The sequence below is a fragment of the Enoplosus armatus genome, chromosome 3 (genome assembly GCF_043641665.1).
Source record: "Enoplosus armatus isolate fEnoArm2 chromosome 3, fEnoArm2.hap1, whole genome shotgun sequence".
Classification (NCBI taxonomy): Eukaryota; Metazoa; Chordata; class Actinopteri; order Centrarchiformes; family Enoplosidae; genus Enoplosus; species Enoplosus armatus.
The window spans coordinates 10,600,623-10,620,601 of NC_092182.1; the positions used below are offsets into that span (position 1 = coordinate 10,600,623).

General features: G+C 44.1%; 2 protein-coding genes across 2 annotated transcripts in view; one reads left to right on the forward strand and one right to left on the reverse strand.

The window, feature by feature from the left end:
* The first annotated feature begins 425 nt into the window (after positions 1-425).
* myog (myogenin) lies at positions 426-2,091 on the forward strand. Its single transcript, XM_070902379.1, has 3 exons — positions 426-1,030; positions 1,780-1,879; positions 1,976-2,091. Exons 1-3 carry the CDS (start codon positions 497-499, stop codon positions 2,089-2,091), a joined length of 750 nt encoding a protein of 249 aa, XP_070758480.1. The 5' UTR covers positions 426-496.
* A 2,376-nt stretch (positions 2,092-4,467) lies between these two features.
* The window catches only part of ppfia4 (PTPRF interacting protein alpha 4), a 51,845-nt gene continuing 36,333 nt past the window's right edge, over positions 4,468-19,979 (reverse strand). The window contains 25 exon segments of the mRNA XM_070902380.1: positions 4,468-4,511; positions 5,426-5,612; positions 5,702-5,770; positions 6,415-6,590; positions 7,236-7,333; positions 7,546-7,721; positions 9,016-9,042; positions 9,479-9,541; positions 10,145-10,345; positions 10,571-10,652; positions 10,779-10,860; positions 10,953-11,070; positions 11,314-11,469; positions 11,564-11,599; positions 11,694-11,922; positions 12,661-12,836; positions 13,290-13,419; positions 13,514-13,605; positions 14,289-14,351; positions 14,500-14,631; positions 15,417-15,500; positions 15,675-15,809; positions 16,435-16,565; positions 17,376-17,613; positions 19,739-19,813. Of these exon segments, the coding sequence (XP_070758481.1) occupies positions 4,468-4,511; positions 5,426-5,612; positions 5,702-5,770; positions 6,415-6,590; positions 7,236-7,333; positions 7,546-7,721; positions 9,016-9,042; positions 9,479-9,541; positions 10,145-10,345; positions 10,571-10,652; positions 10,779-10,860; positions 10,953-11,070; positions 11,314-11,469; positions 11,564-11,599; positions 11,694-11,922; positions 12,661-12,836; positions 13,290-13,419; positions 13,514-13,605; positions 14,289-14,351; positions 14,500-14,631; positions 15,417-15,500; positions 15,675-15,809; positions 16,435-16,565; positions 17,376-17,613; positions 19,739-19,813 (3,000 nt within the window).

Here is a 19,979-nt window from a genome sequence, read left to right on the forward strand (position 1 = left end):
ACAAACACACACACACACACAAACACACATACACACACACACACACACACACACACACACACACACACACACACACACAAACACACACACATACACACACACACACACACACACACACACACACACACACACACACACACACAAACACACACACACACACGGGCCCTAAAGCCCTAGAGAGAGCAGGGCCCAACAGAGATGTGAAGTGTAGATGTGCAGCAACAGCTAAACGTCGTGTCAGGTTTCTGGGGGCTCGTGCTAAATTTAACCCTGTGATCCTGCAGCAGGCAGAGGGGTTTAAATGCCAGCCTACAGTTGCTCCACACCAGTTGTTCTCCACACGTCTTCCACTCATCACAAACCCAGGCAAGACAGCCACACACACCTACACTCCGACACATACGCTCCAGGCGCAGGACCGAAGACCACATACAGTAGAGCAGTTCCAGGGGAAGCAGGAATCTTTGTCCCCTTTCAGACCACAGTATTGTCCAGTATGGAGCTTTTCGAGACCAACCCTTACTTCTTCCCTGACCAGCGCTTCTACGAGGGAGGGGACAGCTACTTCCCCTCTCGCCTGCCCGGGGCTTACGACCAAGGCGCCTACCAGGATAGAAACTCCATGATGGGTTTGTGTGGGAGTCTGTCTGGGGGTGTTGGAGTCGGGGTGACAGGAACAGAGGACAAAGCCTCTCCGTCCAGCCTGTCACCTCACTCCGAGCCCCACTGCCCGGGCCAGTGCCTGCCCTGGGCCTGCAAGCTGTGCAAAAGGAAGACGGTTACCATGGACCGCCGGAGAGCGGCCACAATGAGGGAGAAGAGGCGTCTGAAGAAGGTGAACGAGGCCTTTGATGCTCTGAAGAGGAGCACCCTAATGAACCCAAACCAGAGGCTGCCCAAGGTGGAGATCTTGCGGAGTGCCATCCAGTATATCGAGAGGCTGCAGGCCCTGGTGTCTTCCCTCAACCAGCAGGACACTGAGACGGGACAGCAGGGACTGCATTACCGACCCAGCACCACCCAGCCCAGAGTGAGTAGGACAGAGGAGGGATGATTAGAAGCAGGAAGGTCACATATTTAACACTGAGAACAGAACAAAAAGGCAAACAGAAAGAGAAAAGACACAATGCACAAGCTGGAAAGAGACAGAGACTAGTTTTTTTTTTATTGGAAAATGTGAAAAAATAATCAAATGTGGGACTTTGACGAACTGATACACCCTAAACGCTTTAGACTTAATCACTGTGGTTTGGAGTTTTGAGGTTTCAATTGATGAGGCAGGCTGGTGTATCCATCTATGTATTTAGGCGTAAAACGAACAACGATACATTTCCTGTCACTGTCTTGCAATTATTGGAAGAAGTTTTTAAGATTATAATCCAGTTGTCAGTCGTAATGTGTCAGAATATAGACAGCTTTCGGCTATTGGAAGGTTCAAAGAGACGATAACAAACTGATCAGACAGGTGCCAAAATATAGCAAAAAACAGACTTATTCAGTGGCCACACGACAACTGTGTCTATAAAATGGTTTATTACAAGATCTCTTTTATATTCCACTGCATTTTCTGATGGAAATGTCTTGTTTCTCTTGTTGACAAAATGTTCATCATGTACATTTGCCTCTGTGGGGGTCACAGTATGCATTGGTGGCGGTGTGTGTGTGTGATATTACACTGCACTGTAGTGTGTGCTGTGTGTCTGTGTGGGGCGGGGTGTGCCATGTCATAACACAGAGTGACTGACAGCAACTTCTGCGTGTGCATCTCCATGGTAACAGGTGTCGTCGTCAAGTGAGCCCAGTTCTGGCAGCACCTGCTGCAGTAGCCCAGAGTGGAGCAGCACTCCCGAGCAGTGCACACAGAGCTACAGCAGCGAGGGTGACTAGAGTTCACTCACACACACACACACGTCTCATTAGACAGATCAGTGCACCCTCGCTATGATACTGAACATGTGACTGGGTCTTTTTGCAGATCTCCTGAGCGCTGCTGACTCTCCGGAGCAGGGGAACATGCGTGCCCTGACCTCCATCGTGGACGGCATCTCTGCAGCAGGAGCTGTGGCCTTTCCTGTGGACATTCCCAAATAGACCCTCCACACAGCGGACCCATGGGTGCACAGAGAGCCACAGACAAAAAAGGAAAATGACAATTGGCTGACAACCGCTCCAATGAATTCCAATTCAATTTATTTTGAGTGTCTTATGCTAAAATTCAAAATTAGTGATTTATTTGACTTGTAACTCTGCTGATCTATGGGTCTGCTAGCCAAACTGAATTCCTCCTGTTCACAATGAGGCCTTATTCCCTTTATTACCTGCCTTATCCCGCGGTCCAGACCTGTCTGTCAGAGCCACAGGAGCTTAGTCAAACTAGAGATTCATGGACTTTGCTGCATGAACCCAACACTTAGTTACTAGAGTGGATCTCTGGTAGGCGCGCCTCCAGTCTGACAGAGCCACAGAGGAATGATAAAGCCTGGTTTTCTCCTTACTTAATTTAAGTTTTCCTCTTTTTCGAAACCTTTCCCTAATTTTTTCATTCTTTTTGTGTGTGTTTTTAATGCTTAAAAAGACATGAGTTTATTTGTGGGGCCAATATGTACCATGGCAGTTTTGACCAAGATCTGCTTAATTTAAACTGGTTATGAATTCTAGTGATGTAAATACGTTCCCTTTTTCTACAGAGTGGTTTTGCCATTTTATTTTTTATTTCTTGCTAACTTATTTTTTGACTTTTATAACTAAGATTGTTGTGTATTTGTAGATGTTCCCAAAAGTGATATTTTCTGTCCAATTCTTGCAATAAAGACCATTTTCAATACATTGTTTGTTATTGTCCTTAACTACCAATGAGATACTTTGACCTCAAAAGGAACACAACATCCAAATCTTTAAAAAACAGCTTTACTTATGTCTATATAGTGTCATAAATACAGTTCACTTTTTTAAATAGCCAAATAATAAAATCTTGATTTGTCAGCATTGTTTCACACCTGGAATAAAGACACAGTACTCATAGCTGCCACATAGCACATTACACCTTTTTAGACACCTTGGAAAAACTTTGAAATAAAAAAAACAAAATAAAAGATTGTACACCCATCCAGCACTTCACTGGTTCATATGCTGTGTTCTCATTGGATGAGGAGTTGGTCAGCCAAGAGTACTGACTGCTCACTGGCACGGTCTCCATGGCAACTAAATGGGAGGTGACGGAGCAGGACCAGGCGAGTCCGTCACTTTGAGCAGTTTTGCGTGTATATCATTGGCTGATGTTGAGCAGCAGTTTACAGTTTGATTTGAAAGAAAGTAAGGAGTCAACAGAGAGGAGCTACAGTGTTCACACTACCCACCCACAGAGAAAAGTCATGGTCACATGGCTGGGGTCGGCCTTTCACACACACAGCTTCTCTACAAGTCTTGAGCAGAGAGATTCATTTGCTCAATCACACGCACACGCACACACACACACACACACACACACACGCACTTCATATTAAAGGATTCTCTCTATTCTAGGCTACATAGTGTCATACTGAAGGCGAGAGAGGCAAAGAGAGGAGCGGTAACAGCTACATAGTGTCAAAAGAGGAGGAGGAGGAAGAGGAGGAAAAAAGGAAAGAACAGGAGAAGAAGTCTGAAATTGGACCCATGAACCTGTGAAGAGTCCTTGTAGAAACACACCCCCTCCTTAGTGAGACCCTCCCACTAACGATTCACACACTTACAGCATACGGCAAAAGACACACAAAGAGAGGAAGAGAAAGAAAGAGAAAGAGAGCAAGAGAGAGAGAGAGAGAGAGAGAGAGAGAGAGAGAACAGTCACTATCGAATACAGGGCATTGGGTTTCATACAGCAATGATATTATATTATTTTCCATATATATTTCCAATATATATATATATATAATATTTCTATAAAAAACATAAGTCATCCATTTTATGTACAGAGACGATAAATGAGTAATACCTTGCATAACCGGTAGAGGGGCAATGTGCAGTGGGATCTGCCATTTATACAAGTATTCATCATTCCCAAGTCCAAATCAACAACTTGCCACCGTCCCTTTAAACCTTTTTTTTACACTAACTCTTGTGTTGCCTTGGACGAGATGACACAGGAGGATTGGTTTGGACTTGGCCATGTTGAGAGATTAGAACCAGGACAAGAACCCACAGCTGAGACCAGGGGAGCAGGAGCACAACACCACAACAACAAGGCTACTGGGAGCACTGGGGTAAACTGGGGAGAGACAGGGATGAGTCTCCTTTACAGCAGCGAGCGCAGCCAATGAGCACTCTCAGAGTTCAAAGGTCAGAGTTGGCCTCTGTATTGCACGTGTCCGAAGGAGAGGTGAGAGGTGAAAGGTGGGAGGTGAGGCTGGACAGCAAAGGGGTGAAGACCCCCCTCCCCCTCCCACTAGTGGCACCCAGGACTCCCTCTCCAGATTTGGCATATCACTCTCAAAAGGCCGCAAGCATGTGTCCGTATAGGTAATGAGAATGCACTGGAAGAGAGAAAAAAGGAAAGTGAGAAAGGAAGTTAGAGAAAGACTGACTGTGTGTATGAACTAAATTGGTTATTAAAGGATATCGCTTGTGTTATTCTATATTTTTCTAATTGTCATCAATTTTCCATGAAAATACCAAAACTACAATTAGTTAGGCCATCAACTTCCCTGCTCGGTCCCAAGCCCATTGGTTCCTACTGACGATGGGCAAACAGGTCATAAATATATAGTTTCATTTTCAGACAGGAGTAAATAGTGCATTTGTTGGGTTTTATTTTCTGTTGTGGATTTATACACATACGCTCTAGTGAGTGTTTTCAGCAGCAGGACGTTGTACATGGGATTGACAATACTGGCTCTCTCTTCAGCTTGTTATATTCTATAAGAGGTTAAAAATTCAGAGCAGAGGGGAACTGCAAGGTTGGGCTATAATTCTCAGTGAGTTTGTCACTTGGAGCACCACAGCAGCATTCACATTGTTTTCTAGCTACAAGGCTCGAATCAGCCAGGTACACATATGAGCACATGAGCCTGGAAAGGCTGTACTGTAAAGTTAGTGCCACATTCCCGCTTCATGCCACACAGCTGGGCAATGCTGGTTAACAGCGCACTGACCTGTAAGTTCAGCAGTTTCAGGTAGTGTTTTGTTAGCTTACCTGTTAGCATTAGCGCTCCTGTTAGTAAGCAGAGAGAAGTTAGCATGAATAGGTCCGCACGGCCGAGGGATCGAGTCTCGGGGGCGCCGGGGGAGGAGCTTGAGAGGACGTGGCACAGAGGGGTTTTGGGCACAGCAGGACAGAGAGGACACAGCATGCAGTTAGTCAGTCAGGACAAGCAGAAAGAAGCACATAGAGACACACAGAAAAATACTTAGGCTGACGTAGAGGAGTTTGGTTAGTATTGTAACACACCTTCAGGCTGGAGCTGTTTCTTGGGCATCAAATTCACAGAGGGCGGCATGGACATGGAGGGCATGCGGAAGCCAGCAGGCAGCGTTTCCATGGAGCCCGCCATCATGCCCAGCCCAGCCCCTCCCTCACGTGCCCGAAACCGCTTGCGCCACGATGGAGAGCGTCGAAAAGACTTGTCATCCCCACTCTACAGGGACAGGGAGAAAAGCGAGGTCAGACAAGTGGCCTCTTTTCCACAATATTGTATTTGATCAAAGCAGCAGCTTGAGAGGTCACCTCCTCTAGTCGGCGGTCGGTCCCCAAGGCTAACAGGTTGTTAAACTCCCTCTCCAGGACCTGCCGTGCCTGAAAAACAGCACACACAGCCTCTGTGATCAGACATTAAGAGGAGCTGATGGCAAAATGTCAATGAAAGCTCTTGAAATACCTGTAAAATTAATTTTCCTCTGGTGAATTGCAGTAATATTAATGTTTTTTGTTCACCTGTGAATACGAAACTGTGGGCAAGTAATCTGTGCTTAAGTGACCAGGGAATTACTTCAAGTGAATTCAGAGTGATAACAACAGAGCCCTTTTGATTAGAGAACAACTGATACAGAATCTGAAGCAGAAGGAAATGTTGGCACCGTGTCGCTAGCATGAGAAGGAAAGGCTGACTGCACAACAAACCACTGAGTCACTAAAAAGTAAATCAACCAATATCTTGTAAAAACTGGTAAAAACCAAAAACATCTGTGACTGTTGGAGGAAAGACTGGTTGCAGAAAGATCAAAAGGCTGAATGTGTAAGATATTATGATACAAAACACTAAATCTTATTGGTACAAATTTGGGGTTATATATAAAGATAATGCCATTAAGACTGCTCAAAAAATGGACTAAACTGCCCTTAAAAATCGGATCATACCACACTTGATATCTTTCTCTCATTCAAATCAGTTCAGTCATTGCATGCTGAGCGTAAACAGTTGTGTTTTCCTCAAGAACCACCTGTGTGTTCTGCATAGGGATCTGCAGGATGAGCGCTAGGCTGCTGTAGTCGAAGGTCTCGTCCAGAGCTATGAGCGATCCGTGGACGCCGCTCTCCAACAGGTTGCCGCTATACTCCCTCAAACCAATGGAAAGGACCCAGTGGATCACCTGCTCATTGGTCCACACCAACACATCTAAAGTGAAAGAGACTGGCTCAGATTCACGGTACTGTAGCACAATGTCATATAGAGTGTCAGCACATATCATTACCAGCACATAAGAGCAACTTGATTTCGAGTAAGAGAGCTAGAAAGATAAAAACATAATGTGCGTGTCCACATAGTGTCAACTCACTGGCACACTCCCTTTGTTCATTTAAAGCACAGCTGTCAGCCAGCTTTCCAAGTTGGAACAGGCGGTGTGTGTGTGTGTGTGTGTGTGTGTGTGTGTGTGTGTGTGCGTGTGTGTAAACAGTGCAGGACTCTGATTTGACATGACAGCTGAGTCAAGTTCATGTGCAGAACTCAAGGTCAAAAGGGCGAGAAGGCTGGCTGGATCTAAGTGTGTGTGTGTGTGTGTGTGTGTGTGTTGACTACACTTGGTATGTGGAGCTTTGGATCATAAGATTGGAGGCCTGCTTCAGTTGGCTTTTTGACAGTCCAAGGTGCAGCTGTTTCAGTGCTCAGGCCAAATTGACAATATCAGGCAAAACCACTAGGTGGTACTCTGGCCTGATAAGACTGTGTGTGTGTGCACACTTGTGAACTAGTGTTTGAATGTGTTTATGTGTGTGTTTTGTGTGTATCAGGGTGTGTATCAGGGTGTGTGTAAAAGTGTACCTTTCATGTCGTGTTGGCTGTCCTCTCTCCGGCGCTCCAGGTCTTTCCTGTCATAATTGAGTCTCTTCAAGCACATAATCCCGTACTGCAGACTAGCCCTGGTACACACACACACACACACACACACACACACACACATAGAAATATACACACACACAAACATGATGGAACAAACAAGCTCTCACGTAGAAAAGCACAAGCACATATGCATCATTAGCCTTCTCATTTCCAATGCTAATGTATCCAGTTAGCAGAAGAAAGTGGAGGCTGATCAAACAGCAGCTAAGAGCTAAATGCTCCAGCAACAGACCTATGGAAGCTGTCCACCATCTTGAGGTGGCTCCTCAGGTCCTTCTTGGTCAGGTGGTCCAGCATGCGCGCGTCCACCAGACACTCCATGAAGTATGAGCGGTACTGAGGCAGGCCGAGGCTGGGCAGCCACTCGTTCCCTATCCACTCATGATTCATGTCGCCATACGCCAGAGTCTACAGGGAGAGGAGGACACACTGTTACTAATTTGTGCAACAGAAAAAAGAGAGAGACTGCTCTCTGTTTCAGGATTACATACTGTACATGTGTACCTGGATGTAGGGCTGTTGCATGTGAAAAAACAATATGTGTTAGTGCCAAAGGCTACTAAAGTGGTAACACAAATTAATTTTCTGTCATTTTTATTTATCTAAATTAATAAAATAATCCCTAGATTTCTTGCGTATCCACTGAGTAATAACAAGTGTTTGGATGTGATTGCACTGTGGGTCCAAAAGTACAACAGGCCTTTTTCACAGCAGACATCTTGACATGTCGCATCAGCAAAAGCACAGGTGTTACTAATAAGATTAAAAATGGCTGCATTCTATTTAGCTGTGCTGGGTCCAGGGACCTGGTGTTGTGCATGCCCGCTCACTGTCATTGCTGACTGGAACTTAACGGAACGGAGCCATATTTACTAGATACTCCTGTGCTTGCTATGCGAGAAAAGGCAAAATATGTGCTGTGAAATACATAAAAAAATATTTAATCTTGTTAATTTGTCTTTCTGAAAATGTTTCTGTTTTTTTTGTCTGTATTTTAAGATAAATCAATACTACTGTATAGGACAGTAAAATTCGAGCACCTCATAATTGTAAAGGCCTTGCACAGCCACACAGGTGTTTTCAGTCGCTCTCTCTGCTCAGATTGATGTTGGGAATTACATGTGATCATCAATCTCCATGTATGAATAGGCCTTTTTCACAGAAGACTTTTAGCCGTGTCACAATAGAAGAAAAAACACAGGTGTGAATAATAAAATCAATGATGGCTGAATTCCATTTAGCTGCTTTAGTGTCAGTGTCTAGGTCAAAATGTCTGCTGTGAAAAAGACCTATTAAAATGACAAAGGTTATGACATTAATAGTTCTCCCGCCCCAACAGATGCAACAAAGCTAGCAGGACAGCAGAAACATGTCAATCAAGCACAATCTGTAGTCACTCACACAGTCCTGAAGTCCTGAAGTGAAAACACCTGTGTGGATGGACCATGACTACAAACGCAAACAAAATCATCAGCATTTATCTCAAATTACAAAAAGACATATTTTTAAACTCACCCTTAGTGCTATGTAGCCATACAGATGTATCTGAGTTATTACCCAATTGCTGTGTACAGAATATACTATTGAATGTGAACTGGCTGCCCTCGCTTATTCAAATACACGTATGTGTGTATGTGTTGGTGAAGAGCGTGAACAGTTTCAGAGTATGTGCAGACGGATGTTAGCAGATCAGTGATCTCACCTGTGCCCAGCTGCCCTCCTCATTCTCCTGAGTGGCAGCATAGTAGAGACGATATACAAGGTTAGAGAGACAACCAAAGACACACATATTGCACATTCAGAAACACACACACACACACACACACACACACACACACACACACACACACACACAAAGCTCTTCTGAGTTTTTACTCTGTAGTTAACCTTCAATCATACCTGTTAACTGTAATTACACATCTCCAACACTCATCTCATTAATCATGGACACACAGACCACATGACCACAGGTTATATCAGTTACATCCGACACCCACGTACAAATACCAGCACGAGCACAAAAATGCGTTGGTGTGTGATGTAGTGGTTATTTAAAGGGGTCTTCCGGGAGAGGACATACGCGTGGCGCGGTGGGGACAGTGTGAGTGTGAGAGAGTGTGTTTGGTGGGGGGAAAGGCAGAGGGGAGCACCCAGATGGTACTGACCGCTTTAGTGGAGGAAGCCAGGTTCTCCATCTCTTCATGAGTCACCCACACATTTCCGGAGGACTGCTCAGAGGACGAAAACACACCCGAACACACACACACAAAAGCAGGCATACACACACACACACAAAACACACCCAAGAATGCACTTGTGTATATTTTCACACATACCAACCCCCCCCCGCGCACAGACGCAGACAAACACGCACGTGTGCGCGCACATACACACACACACACACACACACACACACACACACACACACACACACACAGACAAACATTGTGTTGAGTGATGCCAAGGGAGGGAGTGTATTTCAGGCAGGTAGCTTGTAGCTATATCTGGCACTATTTGCATGTCGTTTTCCCACAGAACCCCATGCAACCTCAGTGTAATGCATAAATTGAGCCTCTACAGTGGTCTGAACAGAAGAACAAAAAAAAAGCAAAAAAAGAGTGAGGAGTCATCACCCCAGGGTGCAGAGTGAAGGTTAAGCCCAATAGTGGAGGAGGTTTTGAGTGTTTTGTGTTCATATTCACAATCCTGGATTACATTTTCTGTGTAGGCTCATTTATTTATTATTTGTGCTATTCGTGTCTGCACATCTACATGCATGAAGAAGGCCGTGTTTGTGTGATCATGGAGGTGTGTTTGTTGTGTTATTTTACCGTTCTGGAGGTAAGTGGTGCAGACGGGCTGGTGAGAGACACCATCTCTTGGATGGCCAAGCGGAGTTTGAGTCGGTGCAGAGGGTTGCTGATGCCAATCTCCCGCTGGATCTCTGTGTCCGACAGAGCCGACATGATGGCTCCACTCTTCACGTTGGCACGACAGGCGGCCACATACCACGCTGGCATACCCACCCACAGCTGGTGAGAGTCATCAAGATATTCAACGTCACCACCATTGTCGCCATAAAAGGTCAGATAGAAGGGGAAGGGAGTGGAGATCAGGCTGTTATGTCTAGTATTTGATATCGCTGTATTCTGTTTTGTATAAGATGGAGTAGCAGCCTGACAAAAAGACATCAAGATAGAGGGAGGTTTTAGTGAAACTGTATGGTTGGTAGATGTAAAAATAGATTAGGGGAGTACCTCTAGCCAGGAGACAACAGTAGGGCCGTCCCACTGGGCAAATGCCAGGCCTCTTTTCCTGGCGTCTTCCAGAAGCTCATGTCTAACAAGGGAATTAGAAATTAAAAAAGACAAAAAAAGACAGAAGAAAGTGGGAAGGATTAGTGAATATATTAAAATAGCAAGAACGAGAGAAAAAAAAGGTCAGAGAAAGAAAGGATGCTTTTACTTTTTCTTCATTCTGCGGTCCCTCTCAGCCTGTGTGCCCAGTTTTCCCAGAGTCATAGTGTCACCGATGCCCATCTCAAAGTCTTAAATACAGCAAAACAGTGTTCATATACATCTCTATAAATCACACACAATCTCACTCTGCGTCTGCATCAGTGTGGGATATGATATTTACCCTGCAGTGCACCTGATAGGGCCGGTAGAGGCTGTCCATCCCTGCCTACAGTCTGCTCCATTCGACCCTTCTCCTTCTTTCCAAACAATCGTCCAATAGATGACTTGATGCCTTTCTTCTGCTTACTGCAATTGGTTCAAACGGAGCAAAGTGTGTTACACTAAAATCTACAGTGTGATGTGTTATTGTCAACTCTGAAAACACAAGGTAAGCAATTGTTTTTGTGTGTTTGAAGCAAAGAGAAAGAGTCATGATTAAGATCTCTTCCCAGCCACTACAATCTTCACCATATTAAGGATCTTTCAGAATTTGTTGAAGTGGACCTGTAAAACAATTGAATACTGATGTTGATTTATCATACTGTACTTCCTGTGTGTGTGTGTGTGTGTGTTTACCCTCGTCCATCCTCTAGACTGCCTGTGAACTGGGCGAAATTGGTTTCCAGCCGTAAGCTGCGGGGGGACGAGGGAGGCGACGTCTCACACTTGATAGTAGCTTTGTCCACTTCCACTGGAGACTAGAAGAGTCACAGAGACATCTCAGCTCAGTCACAAAAGCCGCAGTCGGGCAAAAAAAGCCATACAAGTTTTGTTGTTGTTTTGCAAACTTACTGCTACTTTCCTGCGGTGTTTCCTCAAGTCGCTTGGCTATGAAACAAAACATCACACAGTTACAGATACAGCTTTTTGCCATGAACATACTGCTGTTTATGTGTGTGTGACAGAGCGTGTGCTCTCTGACCAGAGTCATGATGCCTAGATGGTGGCTGGCGTTGCGTGAGTGGTGTTTAGGTGTGGAGTGGCCACTGTTGGGCGGGGAGGAGGATGATGCCAGAGACTGGGCAGTGGCGGAGGTGGGCAGGGCCCGGGGTCGAAGTGTCACGTTGAGTCCGTCCATGCTGCCGCTGTTCACGCGAGACTCAATCTCGTCAGAGCGAAGGTCGGCTGACTCTCTCTCCACCTGGATCATCCTACAAACACGCACACTCATCCATTAATTAACAACATACACCTTGAATTTCTGTGATAAGTAATGAAATTCAGTATAATTGATAATAAAGGGCCTTAAAATAAAATCGCTTAGTTTTGATTTTTCATTTGTTACACAAGTAAGACTTGATGTTTCTTATATGAATCTATGAAATAATCACAGTTTATTTATTTATCATTTACAATTGTATAGAAAAAAATGTAATAATCCAAAGATCCTGGCAAATGTTGGGTTATAGAAATGGCATTTATAGGACATGATTTTTATTACTTCGAGGGAGTCTGGCTCCTCTGCAGCATAATCAGCATCTATTTTGCATCTCCTCTCCAGAAGCATATTCTGAGGTGTCACAGGGGGACCTTGTTTACTGTAAACTGCGAAAAACAGCGTCCTCTTCCAGCAGGAAACAGAACTGAAGATAGAAGCGTCTTATCTACATGTTATCATTTCTCTATCTAATCACAATCAGTTCTGGTGCATCCTGTCTGGCCACAGGCCTTCATGCATTGCATTAACAACACGAAGCAGCAGCGGCACCTTTATTTGCTGTAGTATCTTCAAAATGTCCCTTTTCTCGTAATTATTTGTTGCGCTATCTTTAATACTTTGTTCTGCTCTTATCTGTATCCTGTTTCTTGCTGCTGCACTGACCCAATTTCCTCATGGGGATCATGAAAACTGTCATGTGCTGCAATCTAGTGTGCCTGTGATTTGGTACCTTATCTCTTCATTGATAGCGTCAAGCTGCTCCTGCAGCATGAGAGCAAGAGTCTGAGCATCTGATTGGCCGCTGGGGGACAGCAGGGCAGAGCTAACGTCATCATCCAGGTCTGACTCTGCCTCAATGTCGCTGCCGAGGAGGTGGCTGACGCTCCCACGCAGAGATGGGTAGTCCTGTTCAAAGACCGCGCACACCTGGACACAACAAACACACATGAGCTTTAACATATGTAGACCAATACATACAACATACATTTACTATATGCATTAATCCTGATTAAAGGCATACATGTAAAAATACAACATGACACTTGTGGAAGTATGTGGCCAGTTATGAGAAGAAATGGATGAACAGGGAACTTACATCAGACAGCATGTCCATGGCAGCAGGTGAAAGAGAGACAGAGAGGTTAGTAGAGAATGGTAAGTTAGGCATGAAGATCATCAAACATCAGCCAAGCACTGACACTTAGCAAAGCAGACATGAACTTGGATAAAGCACTGGTTTATGCTGGTGGTTAGAAGAATAGTTTACACATGATCTTGTTATCTGTAAGTTGGCCATCCTGCTTAGTGTATGTGTGTGTGAGGAACTGTGGGGTTGTTTTATAAAGACGTTATTAGCACCTTGTTTGGGTCGTCTCGTAGCGCCGACAGTCTGCCCTTCTGTGCTCGCCTGATCACAGTTGTGCTGTAGTGACCGTCTTGGCCCTCCACCACAGAGAAGCGGAGATCGCTGGCGCTACCCAGGTGAGACCTGAGATTACATACACAGAATTTTACCGTTAATAATCTATATAGCACTATGTTAGAGGGTGCATATATGAGAGGAGGTGTACGTCTGTGTGTACCGAGGGTGAGTTCCATCACCAAAAGCCCCACTGCGGCGCTTTAAATGGTCGATCTCATTTCTCAGCTTCTCAATCTCTCCGATCAGCCGTTCCTGAGGGAGAGAGGGGCATTATGGGAGGTGTATTAAAACTGTAACTATAATACTATTCTATTACATATACATTTAAAGATAAAAGTAAAAGTCCAGCATTCAAAACTTTACTTAAGTTAATGTATAGAAGTGTTGTTAGAAAAGTATTGAATTAGTAGGAAGTAATCATTATGCAAGAGAAGGTCTCCTGTCAGTGTTATATTGGTTTGACATTTTGGGAAATACACTTATTTGCTCTCTTGCTGAGAGTCGTGTCTATACAGTGAAAATGAAGCTACTGTTCCCAGTCTTTATGCTAAGCTAAGGTAACCAGCTGCTGGCTGTAGTTTCATGTTCAGTGTACAGACATGAGAGTAGCAAGCTAATTTCAGCTATTCAATGTGTATACTGTTTGGTAGCTTAATCTATAATCATGCCTTATATTTCATAAAGTCAACATTGTTTTGTATGCACAAACTTAATCTGCAAACTAAAAAACAGCTGTCAAATAAATGAAATGGAATGAAAAGTAGAATCTTGAAATGTAGTGCAGTAAAAATATACCACAAAAGTACCACAAAACTGTGGTACTCAGTTACAGTCCATTACACTACTGATATATAAGTATGTAAGTGAGCGTATAAATTGGGACTGGGGACACAGTCGTTTTCACTTGTTAGGTGATTCATCCAGGTCTTACTGACCCTGGTGTGGTGGAACTCTTCAAGCTGTTTCTGGCAGTTCTCGAGGTCCTGAATAAGGGAGTTCTAGACAAACAAAATCATGAAACCGTATCAAAACAAATCTGCGGTCCAAGTAGAACATGTGCTGTACTGTATATTCATTTGTTCTGTGAGGCAATAACAGCAGCGATATGAGCTGCTGCTCAGATGAATGTGTGTGTACAGGCCTTGCCTTGTCCTCCAGGGCAGCCATGCGTTCCTTCAAATGGAGCTGCAGTCTTTCATTGGACTCAGTGAGAAGACGATCCACGGTGTCAGACAAACGCTTGTTGTGCTCCTCGTTCATTTTCTCTCTCTGACGAGCCTGATGAGCCGGGAGAGAAGCAGACGGGGGGGTGACATCATCAAATCTTTTTCTTTGACACAGTCTCCATTTGGGTGTATTTATGCAGCTAATCAGGCATCTCTGCATGGATTAAAGGATGAAGTATTTAGCCCCTGCTCACCAGCTGCCAGATATAGGTCTTCTTGGCCAATAATAGATCTCGCAACCACGATGATTTAATTACAGTCATTTACGTGATGATGAAAAAGGGTTAAATGCCCTCTCTTAAATGGGAAGTGCTGTGCTTAATATGTATTCTACAGTAAATTCATTTAAGTAAATTAACACAAACACACACAAATCTGCATCCTCAGAGAGCTCCTTCAACTAAATATAGTCATGAGATCGCACAGAGAGAGAGAGAAATTAGCCTAGCGTGAATTATTCAGAGTCTAAAGATAGCAGCCAATCAGTTTGGGGGGTGGGGGGTGGGGGGTGTTGCAGCAAGATATGTGGATTTGGTTTAAATTCATGCATTCATGCAACAATGCACCAGGAAAATAGAGAGCTCTTCATAATATGTGTGTCTGTCTGTCCTGTGTGTGTTTGTGGATGTACGTGTATGCATGAGGGAGCACAGAGCCAAGAGTCAAGGCGTCCAACTAATGTGAAGCATCAGCCCACACACACACACACACACACAAGCACACACGCACACACACACACACGCACACACACACACACACACACACACACACACATCATGGTGAGAGGTCAGAGAAACCCTGCAGGGCTGGTGCACACACACACACACACACACACACCCTTCCTAGTTCTTGGTTCTTCTCCTCCAGTTGTGACTCCAGCTGTCTGAGCCGCTCTTCCACGTTGCCATGGCGCTCTTCAGCCTGCAGGGGGAGACACTTACATATAAGTACAACTGTCTCTATCTCTAAACTCCGTAACTGTGTTTATATGTATATCTGCTTTCTGTAAATCACTGATTCTTATCTTATTGCTTCAGTGTCCGTTACCATGTTGTCTACAGCTGTGTGTTTGTTGTGTGTGTGTGTGTGTGTTACCTTGGAGAGTGCTGCCACTCTCTGTGCCAGTTCAGCTTCCACCTCTGGCAGTGTCTCAGCCTTCCTCATGGTCTGAGCCAGCCTCTGCTCTGCCATCTCCAGCATCTCCTGCAGCTGGCGCACCTTCTCCTCGCTCTGACACACACACACACACACACACACGTGCAAAGAAATATGGGACATTAGTGCGATCACTTGAGAGGTGTAGTGCAGCCACCGAGAAGCCAGGACACGACACACGGACACAAATGGAGGATGTTGCCGGTATTCCCCAAGTGGAGCTGAACTCAGATTCACCCTGAACTACACATGAACCTTTGAGTAGGATGTTTCTGTTGCACGCTCTTACTATAATATTCTCATATACCTTACATGCATTGATATTGTTCAATACATTGTCACATATTTCAAACCTCAGTTGATCTTGACATGTGACATTGTTGAGGCATGAAATATTCAAATGTAGCAAGAGCGAAAGAGAGAGCACATCAGACATATGTCACCTCCCATCAAGACAAATGTGCCATTTTCAGTGGCACTTAACAACACATTAAGATTGCAACACATCCTGGGCATAGCACAATAATGACACAGCACATTAATAAATACTGATTAAGTCCTTATGTCAGGCTTCATTAGCTGATTTGTGAGAGCATGTATCTGTGGAATTGCTTATCTTAGTTTAATGTAACTGAGACATTAAGTGAGTTTGAATTATGATTATATACCTATGTGGTTAGTGTTGCTGTGCGTATGTTACCTGTCGGTGCAGTGAGTCCTTGGTGGCCAGTTCATTTTCCAGTTTGTCGTTGAGGTCGTGAATGTGTGTGGTCTCCCGTTGAGCAGCCAGGTAGCGTTTCTCTAACGTTGTTATCCTTTCCTCCATATCCTCTCTCTGGGGGTGAAGAGGCACAACACCAACAACAACAACAACAACAGGGAAATTATGAGAGGAAAGCCTGCAACAATGTGCACGGTGAGGCCAAAAGTGTACTTTATCACTGCATGTATGGCCAAATGCCCCCATTTTATTATTTAATATACATTATCTATATAGACATAGTATATGTATGTATACATAGTATCTTGTATTTTTGCAGTTGGTATACAAGAAATGTATGTATGTTTACCATTTTGTAATGATGGGAAATGGCACAAATGTATGTCAGTTAAAGTTAATAAAGAAAGAGCAAAATGTTTTTACAAAGATTCACTACTAGTTTTAAGTAGTTTCTCCATTTCCATCTATGTATTGTGAGACACCAGTGTCCATCAACAGCACACAAAAATCAAGCAAATGTAGCACACTGACAAAAAAAAGTAATAAACAAATTAGACCACGTGGTTACTGCTGACACATCTGTCCTGTCATCATGTAATGCACCTGTACAAACCAATAATTCTGGTTAAGTAGTTAAATAGTTGTGGTTTTGCTTTACCATCAAGCAAAACAGAAATGAACTGAAGTTGACTGACTGAGCTTCAGGAAAACCCTTTTCAAATGTTCTGCTTTAAAAATAAACTAGTATGTCCCTGGAAGTGTGAAACACAATGGCGCTGGAAACTAAGGTGCATTTTTTAATAATGATATAGTAATGTGTTAACATAATCCATCTTTTTTTCCCACACAAAACAGCAGAAAGTTTTTTCAGCCTGCTGTTCTCGGTATTTTGTGTTTGCTCCCAGAACAAAAGCACATACGTCCTTTCACTCTCACCTCTCTCTGCTCCCTCTGTTGTTTGATTGACAGCTCCTCGCTGCGGCTCAGTTCTCGGCGCGCATTTGCAAGCTCGGCCTCGAGCTCGGCCAAACGGGCGTTGAGAGTGGTGGAGTGCTCGCGGCTCTGGGCCAGCTCCTTATTGGTCCGATCCAGCAGCTCCTGAAGCTCAGACGCTCGGCTGCCATCATCGTGGGCATCTATGGAGCCGTTGGGCAGTCTCTGTAATGCGGACACACAACATTAATGCATATATATGCACATTTTCACACAAAATGTATTTAAGGACTGAGACACAGATACACATTTGCATTCTATGGTGGAGGGTATTGAGAGTTGTTGTAGAACTGATAAAGTTGGATGACCTAGATAAAAAAGTGTTGAGTGTTATGCATAAGAGGGTGGGTTATGTGAGGTTAGGCTGCCATGTTGTTGTTTTGATGTTGTTTCTCTTCTCTTCACAGCTCAAAATGCAGTTAATTCCAGGGCCTTAATTAAACAAACCTTCGGGGACACATATTCAGACAGGCAACACAGTGGGCAGCCAAAGTTAGTAGGACCCCCTCTGCTCCCTCATGTTCCAATTTTGCCTGCTCATGAATGCCTTACAGAAACATAAACATACCATGAAACACTGGGGGAAATAGGGCTAAATGGTCTGGAGCTGTGTAATAAAACACACATGGTGATCTGTGCAAATGTGCATAATTTCAGTTTAGCCATATAAACTCATTAGATTTCCTCCCGGGGACTTTGGAAATAGCATTGTACAACCCCATGTGACTGACAATGTGTAGCAATCATCAGGTACGACACGGCCCTAAGATAGACTCGGTTAGGAAAAAGTACATGTGGTCATGCTAATTCTATGGTGTTTTGAATAAAAAATATCCCCTAAAGGGTGCTGGTTGCAACATCCGGGGGCTGTGACTGTCAGCAGGGCACCGGGTGTCGTGGATAAATGTCCTGACAGAGTGTGTTTGCCCAGTTCACACTCTGAGACATCTAAATGCTCGTACTCTAGCCAGCTCTCTCCTGATCTTCTCCTTGCTCTCATCCCTTCTTAATGGTACGTTATTGATTTTTCAAGTTTAATTATTCCTTTAATAAAACTACTGTATATTGACACTTTTTTGTGCTTTCTCTATATGTAAGCCAAAGAAATAGGAGCCACAGTAAGTGGACGCTGTGCTGCTCCTCCTCGGCTGCCGGCCCGTACAGAGGGAGGCGATTTCCATCCAGATACAAACAGGCTCTGCTGTTTAATCGCGGGGAGGTTTGTTACTCCCCGTGGACGGACCCAGACACAGTTACATAATGTGTGCTTGTTTCAGGGCAGGCCTCAAACCATGGAGGACAGGGCTCGAATGGAGCACAAGAGTTTTAATGTTATCAGAATGATCAGGGAGGTAAGGAGGACGATTTATGCTAAATTTGGCTCCATTAACCTGTCGTGTGTGTGTGTGTGTGTGTGTGTGTGTGTGTGTGTGTGTGTGTGTGTGAGAGAGAGAGTAGATCTGTTAATGTGTGTAAGACAGACAGAAATAAGACACAAAGACAGCAACTGACAGCCATACAGACACAAACTATAGGCAGACATAAGGTAAAGCACAGAGCAGAAAAACAATCACACAGCCAGGAAGACCTTCCATGTAGGTTTGGATCCATCTGTTCGCTCCACTGAGTCACCGTCCTTCCTTTGTCTTACAATGTTCAACTGCAATGTAGATTAAAAAGAAAAGAAAAAAAAAAGAAAAGAACAATGAACAAACACACATCTTCTCTTTTCCCTCAGTGAATCCAAGAACATAACTTAGCCTTTCAAAGGGAAGCCTTGGCTCTCAGGCTGCCAGCATGCTTCAGACAACATGCTCCACCATATTTTACATAACTGCAAATATAAATTACACTGAGAACAGAGGAGGGAGGGGTCACTTCAGTGAGGGTCGGCTCCTCTTATAAAACTGTGTGATCAGAGCAACTTAACCAGCTTTGACCTTAAATCTTATATAACCCACTGGGATTCTGCATTCACTGAGCCTGCTGTGAATATTTAGCATAATTTTATCTTTAGAATGATTTCTTTAATGACATTTTAAAAATATTAGTACAGAAGGCGAGTTTTAGTGTGTCTGTCCATGTGCATATGTGCGTGTGTGTGTGGGTGTATGAACAGAGGGCTGAGAAGCCTCTCACCCAGCGTGGCACTTGAAGCATATATCAGATCAGACCAGAGGCTTCAACAGATGTCTGCTTGGGACCGAACAGATGTTTCACTTACCAATAACCACACATAAGAAACACACACACACACACACACACACCCACACTCATTCACACACCTCACCTCTTGTGTGGTAGTTGCTAGCTGTCCCTCCAGGGTGGCCACCCTCTCCAGAGCCACCCGAAGCCTCTCACGTACCTGACAAAACACACACATGAAGTCCAGAAACATGAGCACACGCTTATGAAGAGGCACATTCCTATGTATGGATAAATATGTAATATATAATAGATAATAACAGAATGAAATATAATTTAGAAACACAGATAATTTAAATCAGGAAATAGAAAGATTTGTTTGGTCT

What these genes read in the sequence shown, in the direction of transcription:
- myog (XM_070902379.1), top strand. Translation starts at nt 497, where the DNA reads ATGGAGCTTTTCGAGACCAACCCTTACTTCTTCCCTGACCAGCGCTTC. An exon ending in CCAGCACCACCCAGCCCAGA is followed by an intron (nt 1,031 to 1,779) that starts GTGAGTAGGACA and finishes CCATGGTAACAG; the next exon opens with GTGTCGTCGTCAAGTGAGCC. An exon ending in ACAGAGCTACAGCAGCGAGG is followed by an intron (nt 1,880 to 1,975) that starts GTGACTAGAGTT and finishes GTCTTTTTGCAG; the next exon opens with ATCTCCTGAGCGCTGCTGAC.